Source organism: Cyprinodon variegatus, unplaced genomic scaffold (assembly GCF_000732505.1).
Source record: "Cyprinodon variegatus isolate N-32 unplaced genomic scaffold, C_variegatus-1.0 Scaffold134, whole genome shotgun sequence".
In the NCBI taxonomy this organism is placed as follows: domain Eukaryota; kingdom Metazoa; phylum Chordata; class Actinopteri; order Cyprinodontiformes; family Cyprinodontidae; genus Cyprinodon; species Cyprinodon variegatus.
This window is the reverse complement of record NW_015150587.1, coordinates 1,276,373-1,284,760: the sequence shown is the minus strand read 5'-3', so window position 1 is coordinate 1,284,760 and position 8,388 is coordinate 1,276,373. Positions and strand designations below refer to the sequence as shown.

Below are 8,388 nucleotides of genomic sequence, written 5' to 3'. Positions count from 1 at the left end.
AAATTTCCTTAAGGAAATTTAGCTGTGTTTTTATTTTGCCAAAAAAAAAAAAAAAAACACTTCTGAGGAGCTGCATTGCAGTTCTGTATACATTGTCGACAACAAGTATGCTGTTTTCAAAGAAATCTCTTTCAATATGATGCTGAATTTGTTTTTTTGTTTTCAATCTATAACATCATCAATATAGTCAGTTTGGTCCAAATATCCAAAATAAGAAAAGCATCTCATCAGAAGAGCATCCAGAACTTCCACTGCAAAAAAAGTAAACAATTCTTAAATTGAGTGTATTCATCCTTAATTTGAGTAGCTAAATACGATGGTTTGCCAATGGAAAAAGTATATTAACTCTTAAAATAAGATAATTAGATAATATGCACTTAAAATAAGACAATGCCATTGTGTTTTTTTTTTCTTATTTTAAATATTAATTGTCTTGTTCCATTGGCAATGTGTCTCACTTACATCAACAATTCAAGAAAAAACACCTATTTTATGAAAAAAAAAATACTTATTTAGATTGACATTTTTTGCAGTATGGAAATCCTGGAAAAAAACAACTTTTTGTTTTGCCTTAGAACTCTTTTGGATCCCAGAATGAGCTGAAAGAGGAGTATCTAGATTCCATCCTGTACCTTCTGACTTTCCCATCCAAATTCAGTTAAACATAAGATAATAGATCAATGGATAATTTTCCATTTTCTTGCCCTATTTTTTTATTTGTACGGTAAAATTGCTCTCTACTGTAGCATGCTCACCTGCCTTGTTGAGCAGATGTAAGTCTTAACAATGTGGGGTTCACGTCTTCACAGCGCTTCTCTCATGTATACTTGTGCAAGTAAGGAAGTAAATGGGTTTAAAAACACAGTTTCTGTTGCTGTAATGCACATTAGGAGTCAACGTTTTGGCATAACCTGCTTCTGTGCTGAGATGCATAGGGGAGAAAGCCTGTATATCAGTCAAAGGGCTGTACAGCTCATAAACAAAGAGCATATTTGCTGATTTTCAGCATAACAGTGACCATTTTCAAGCGCATCTGGGCCCTGAAGTAATGTTTTAGGCACACCCTACGTTTCTAAGGTATTGGTCAATAAGGCATAACATTGGGACATTCTCTGTAGCATCTTTTTGTTTATTTGGAAATGTGTTTTTCTTTTTCTTGACCTCTCAATGTCTTCTGTGGAATTTAGCACCAGGCTGTCAGGTTCTGTCCGGTGGAAGCACCAAGGGTCAGACTCTTTTCTTCTGAACATCACACAAAGTCAAATTAAGAACTCAAACTAGCATGTGTCAGGAGACTGCATTATTAAGTTGAAACTGCACCAGACATGTGAGAATATTCATACTTGAAGCTGTGCACACTTTGTAGAACAATGGTTAAGCTTCCCTGCAGAATACTTCCTGAGCACTGTAGGGCAACCTTTGCTCTTTAGAAAAACCTTGACTCTCCCATGACCCTTGTTCATTTTTTTTTCTTCCTTGGAAAAAATTAAGTAGGTTTTACCAAAGGCACACAAAAGCTGCAGAAAGTTTACGCATTGTAATTGATTGACCCTTCACTTCATCCACTTTCTGTACTTGCACAAATTTTTTAGTTTGGTGTCTCTGATGCCTCACATCATTTCACTGAGATTACAAGTTAAAGAAAAAGCAATGCTTTTCAACCGTCTTTATGATCAGTTAAAGGCCCCACAGTAAGTAAATACAATTTCAGAGGAACTGCACTTCACATATTTCACTATTTCTGTGTTTTACTTAGAGTAATGTCTCAGAAAAGGCATCGAAAAAATGAAACTATATTGTTATCTTTTTTTTTTTGTTGTTGTTGTTGTTGTTATTCATCATCACATTTCACAAAACACCATACTTAAAGTGCTGGAAAACTCATGGTTATGCCACAAAATGGCTGCTGTTAACCAACTATAGTAGAATAGAAAAAAAGCAACCAATTTGCAAGCTAAAGCTAATTTAATTTATGTTCTGCAACATTACAACAACCAGAAGTGAGGTAGCAACTCTCCAAGTGACTGGATAAAGAAGAAAAGACTCCATGTGTTGCAATGCTTCTGGTCAAAGTCCGAAACACGGCTGGATTAAAACACAGAGCTAGGACCTAAAGAAAGCTGTGCTTTCAATGACACAAAAGAACCGCGTAAAAGACAAATGAGACTGAGCTCAATGCAATTTCTTCAAGTTCTTTCTGAATGTGGTTTAGAATCAATTAAAACTGAATGAAAGTTTTTTTGTTTTTCCCCAAAAAACATGGCTTTTTGTTTCTTACTGTAGTTAAAAAAAAAAAAAGGCTCATGGACAATACAAATAGTTTGGGATATGTGCTGATGTTTTAGTTTTTTCTTAAACGTTATTTGCCTTACTTTGGAACCTATGGAATAAATAAATCCTGAAATCTCTTATAAGCTATCATAATGACGATAGCTAATCAAATATATTTAGGAAAATTTCCTAATTGCATTTGAGGAAGTTTATTACACCAAACTTTTCAGGATCAATTGTAAAACAAAAAGAATATCGGCTCATTTTATTGTAATATGATATGACTGCTTTTTTTGTTGTTGTATTCTTAATCCAATTACACCCTTTTAAACTTCAGTTTTGTAAAATGTATGAATAAATTAGTATATATTTCATTTAAGTTATTACTGTGTAATGCTGTGATGTTACACTGCTTTAGCTAAGTCCAAAAATACTCTCCCTTTTATGTTGACTTAATACAAACAAATTAGACAAATTTGAATATGTTCTTTAGATGTATTATGTAAATTTGAAAGCAAGTTGATTTGTTGGGATGCAGTGAGAAAAATACAGATTGTTTATAAATTCCAAACTCTAAATCTAGATCTTAAATATTCTTATCTTAATGACTTCTATTAATTGATGGGTTACCAAATCTGCCCACACTAGTAATGGCTAAATAAATCATATGAGCCAATTTTGCATCATCTTAATTAGTCATTCTTATCTCAAAGTGTGATTCTGAGCAGCCACCTGTGGTGTTGTTCACCCCTGTGACTGGGCAGTGCCAGTTTGGGGTATCCTTGTGGTTTAACAAGGCTTTTTGCTGCATTAATGAAGGGTTGCTCATCTGTTTGGCTTGGTCCCAAATCTTTGCTGCTCCTCTTATTGCCATGGCAGCGTCCTGCTGGGATTCCTGTCAGCGGGAATGATTAGCACAGTGGTTTGGGAGCAAAAAAAAAGAAAAAAGTGAAACTAAAAATGCAGTGTTCATGTTCAGATGTTTGAAACATATAGCAGGACATAATTCCAAATTAACTGTTGAATTTCTACGTTTTTATTATTTATTACAGTTAAAGATCACCAATAAAATGAAATATGTGGGATATTGGGAGAACTGATTTGAACGATGTGTCACGATTCTTTGCTTGCACCTTGTGTCAGTTTACGCCCCTTTCTGCAGATTTAATCTCCTCTGACACTGCTGCTTTCCCCTCGGGTTTATCAAGTCAGAAAAGACAAACATCTGTCTTTGTTTTATCAGATTTTACTTCTTTATAACAGCTAATTGTTTTTTAATCTTAAGGGTAAATGTAATAGTTGTTGGCTTTAAATTTAGCAATGATAATTAAAATCCACAATTTTTTATAGTAAAGAATAGTTGACATCTCAGACTTTTTATATATTGGTACTCCCAACATGACATACATAAAAAGGGGTTGTAAATAAAGTTAATATGTCTTTCTTTGTAATTTCCCAGGGAAGAAAGGAACCTTCTTCGCCGCCGAGCATGGGAACAAAGAATCCAAGAAACCAGCCTGTCCAAGGAGCTTGATGCTGAAAATGTGCCACTCTTTGCAGAACCGTATAAGGTAAGATCTGACAGGATGGAACAAAATGCAGAGAGGACAACACTGGCTGTTATTTATTTGGCCACCTGGTGGACCAGTCCAGGCGACCTGAACTGTGTATATGTAAACTCTAGTAGGCCACCTAGTATAGCTCCTAACTACTGGTTTCTATGAATAGCAATATGCTCAGCTTAGCTTTGCTCAAAAAGGTTGTAAAAGTTCGGTTTAAGCAGAGCCATCTGTCACCTTAGTCACATTATTCCTGTTAGACATGTTAGCATCTGTCAGATGATATTAAAATGTTAGAGTAGCATCAGTTTTGGAAAAAAAAAAAAAAAAAAAAGGTCTGTCTTATTTTTTTAAAACAAATTTCCAAATTTTTTATACTGCTCTTACTAATTAGCGTCAAACCCTTCTAATAATTGCCATATTTGAATTTATCCCTCGCTATTTTTTGTTTATTAGACTCTAGTGGTCTTTTTATTAAAAAGTAGAGAGGAAGAGAGAGGAAGACCTGCAACAAAGGTCTCCATGCATCAAGGTTATGCTATATATTTGGGTCACGCTCTCTACCACTGCTCCACTGCTGCTCTATCCTCTGGTATTTTGAGGAATAGTAATATTTCCAGTCCAGGCAGGGCAACTATTTTGGGCAAATTAAAAATAGGTAAATCCTGAGTATTCTACTCTTTAGAGTATAAGTGATTTTAGTGGATCATTTACTCAGGCTATCTGCCGGGGTGGGCAGCTTGCTAAAAAGGCTTCTGCTTAAAGCTTGACTGCTGTGTTTAAAAACAGCATCACCTTATTATGAGGGTTGTTTGTCAGCTCTCTTTGAGGATTACTGCGTAGTTTTTTTGTTGATTTTTTTCCTGAATGGAAATGCTTCAGAAGCATTCTTTCAGCACTGCACCACTTTATCCTTCATGTAGACATATAAAATCTTACTGACCTTATTTAAAAAAAAAAAGAAATATGACAAAAGAGTTGTTGAATGTCTATAAGATGGTCACTGAAAAGGTAGTCTGCCTTTCTCCACTGAGCCTGCTAATGGCCTCAACACCCTCTGTGGCTAAAATAGCTCAGCCTCTGTGGGGCAAAGCAGGGGGCCTTAAGGTCAGTGAAACACTAGCTGGTTCTCCAAGACATTCATTCTGTGAGGACACAATCATAATTGAACAAGACTGATAGATGCGCCTGAAGGACGCTGGTTAGCTTAATCATTTCTTGTAAATGTAGCTTTAAAAGCTGAAGGACGGCAAGAGCAGATTTAGGAAGGGAGGGGGTGATTCTAATACCTGAATGTTATCAGTTTCACATAGAACATCAGTACAATGCATTTTGAAGGAGGTTTTCCTTCTTTAATCCACAGACTCACTTACTTACTCACTCACTTTTATGGTTAGTTGAAAAGAGCGGTCTTTATTGTAAGTTGTTAGGAATTGTTGCTAATATTCTTTTAAATGTTTTGTATAAATCATTGTGGTTTCCTAAGAAGTGCTTTTTGTTTTTGTTTTTTTTTCAGACGAACCGAGGGGATGAGCTCTCTGATCGAATCCAAAGAATGCTGGGCAGTTACGAAGATGTGAATAATGCCGCCCCTTTTTCACTTAAGGCTTTACCCATTCCTTCTTACGCAACCTTCTCACAGTCTGATCAGAACCGGCCAAGTGCCGATCTATCAAACGGAACTCTTTTCCACGATCGGGACGTTTCCATGTCTACTCAAAGCCTGAATGGGACATCAAATAGTGGTTTCTCCTCGCCCCCGTCTGGCTCCTCTCTAAACCAATATGAACATTCATCCAGATTATCGGTCACTTCTTTGAGCCATGGGCAGTTCAGTCACTCAGGACATCATAGAAAGGAGCGTGAAGTCTTCGGCCTTCCCCAGGAGATCTCTGCCCTTTCTCCTGATGCTAAGCCTCTTCCCGTCCTACATTCCTCTGACCACAATATGGACATGGATACCAGGGACACTTTCAATAGGCCTCAGCTTCAAGGCTCCCCAGATATTTCCTCAGGGGAGACGAGCGTTAAGCTTTCACCTGTAAATCCACCTCCACAGCAAGCCAAGACTAACACGCTGCCCTGCCAGACCTTTTCTTCACTGCTGTCATCCAAGCAGGCTGGGATAGTGATGACCCAGAAGCCGACGGCCTATGTGCGACCCATGGATGGTCAGGACCAGGTGGTCAACAAATCCCCGGAGCTGAAGCCTTCACCGGAGCACTATGAATCTTTGCCAGAACTGATCGACAAAACTGACATTGCCAAAACAAAGACAATACCTCAGTTCTTAGAGGTGAGATTTTTTTGGTTTATTTTGATTGTTTTTTTTCCTCATAAAAAGACAACTGTAATATAAATTTTGCTGTAATATCTATTGGATGTGAGAGGACTAGTCGAGTAAGATGCAACTGTCTGCATAAACCCCTGGTCGTTCATTGTTTTGAACCAATTGTATCTTCAATGCTCTACTCCATCTGGGCAAACACAAACCTTTATCGTCTGTCAGAGATAAGGATCAAGTCTTTTTATGACAGATGACTCAGTAAAACACGCCCATTTTTAAAGGTTGTCTCAACCAGACAGGGGCTGTGTTGTCTTGATGTTAGAAGGGAACCTACAGGCATCCATTAACTTGGTGCTGAATAAAATCAGCGTGAAGCACGAATAACAAATCCATTCTGTTCTGACTGGTCTACCTTAGGTTTCTAAACACCCTGTTGTAGCTTTAAGCGACCCAGAGACTGCCACATAGGTTGGACTGGTTCTCCTTGCAGCTTTTGATCCACTGAACACCTCAGGGCTTTCAGTTCAATATACTTTCAGTATCATTTTTCATTCTCCGATAGTAACTCTTCCTTTCTGTCAAAGTTCTTGCATAAAATTTCACATGGTCAGAACAAAGAGAGATTTATCTTTGACCATTCCTCTCTGCCTACTTAGGTCAACATTTTGTGCTATTTAATCCAAAAAGTAGAGAAAATGGTGATTGAAATGTTCAAAATTCATAACTGCACACAGTCAGAACTGATCTTTAAAAAAATGACAAACAAATGAAACTAAGAAAATAAAACCTGTAGTCAAGAAACTGAAAAAAAATAAACTTGAATTAGATAGTTTACTGTCCACAATAATACTACTCAATCATTTTGTTTTTTTATTTATTAATGTTTAAGTTCTCTACATCTGACTATGTAAGTTAAAATCCCCAACTATTGCATCATTTTTTTTTTCATTATTGTGATTAATCCCTTTTTCTGTTGCCCTAATGTTTAATTTTGCAATGTTGCAATTTTACTTTTTCAAAGGCAACATCTGATGAAGATCTATGTGTAGAAGATATCTTAAGGGTAAGTGATCGTAATTGGTGTTAAGAAAAGTGAAAAATTCTAATTGGGAAAGATGAAATATGTCACAATGCAAATTCTTTTTCAGATCACAGTATTGATGCTTTTTTTGTCCGACTGATTCCTGTTGTTTTGTTAACTCTTTATCAAAACATTGAAGGATGTGTTAAGTGCATCTTATTTAATATGTTGGTGTTTGTCTCGACAGGAGATGACTAAGTCCTGCCCACCCCTGCTGACAGCTATACACACACCAAAGCCTGAACCATCGCAGTCTCCAGTCCTAGCAAAGGTCAAATATCCAAAATTAATCTTTTTCTTTGTTTTTTATTGAAGTTTTTTCTGATTTTTTTGTTTGTTTTTTATGAATACCTTCTTGCAAATACTATTTCCGTCAATCTAAAGTGTTCCCTCTGCCTGCGTTCCAACTACGCTGTTGATACAGACGACAGGGGGGCAACAATACTGTCCTGAATTGGATTTTAAAATGGTGATCATTCCTACAATCTAAAGTGTTTCCCGTTCGTTTTTATGGAAGAAATTTATGCAAGTTTCTAAAAGAAAATTCAGATTAACATTTCAAAAAGCAAAGGGTTATTTGAATGGGCTTTAAAAACCACAAGTGCCACATTTGTTTTGTTTTTGCATATTTAAAAGTGAAAGGTCGTGACTAAAAATACATTGGGTTGTGTTAATATAAGTCACCTTTCAGACAGAGACAGGTTCACATGTTCAATAAGATCATATTGGTTTGGAGATATAACCTGCAGATTTGCATTTCTGCCAACTTGTTCAGTGAAGAAGCTGGAGAAAAAGATTACAGATGACTAATACAGTACCTTTTTTTTGTGTCCTTGCAGGAAGCAGAACAAGTCTCCTCCTGCCCAGAAGAAAGTGAGCAATGTTCAGTTTGTCTTGGGCGATCTGTCTAATCTATTTGGACCCGTTTTAATCCAGAGTTGTGTTTCTGTTTAAGGTTTAAAGCAATTTACAAGTGAATCTTAAATAATATATGTATTGGGCTGCAGTGTAATATAACTAAATGAACAAAATGCTGTTTTTGAATATGTGAATATAATGGCTAATCTGTAGCCCCACTAAAGTGAATTTATTCTTCTCTGTTGTTGACCCTCTCTCTTAGGGCCGGATCTATCAAAGGTTTGCATGTATAAAAACGTGAGCTATTTCACTGCGCACGCTAAAAAATGTAC

General features: G+C 36.6%; 1 protein-coding gene across 2 annotated transcripts in view; it reads left to right on the top strand.

Moving 5' to 3' along the window:
* Positions 1-8,388, top strand: part of aff1 (AF4/FMR2 family member 1) — a 19,754-nt gene that overhangs the window by 2,539 nt on the left and 8,827 nt on the right. For both annotated transcript variants that reach the window (XM_015376425.1, XM_015376424.1), the window contains exons 2-6: positions 3,731-3,842; positions 5,347-6,126; positions 7,139-7,180; positions 7,386-7,469; positions 8,038-8,071. In XM_015376425.1, coding sequence (XP_015231911.1) covers positions 3,731-3,842; positions 5,347-6,126; positions 7,139-7,180; positions 7,386-7,469; positions 8,038-8,071 — 1,052 coding nt within the window. The remainder of the gene's footprint in view (positions 1-3,730; positions 3,843-5,346; positions 6,127-7,138; positions 7,181-7,385; positions 7,470-8,037; positions 8,072-8,388) is intronic.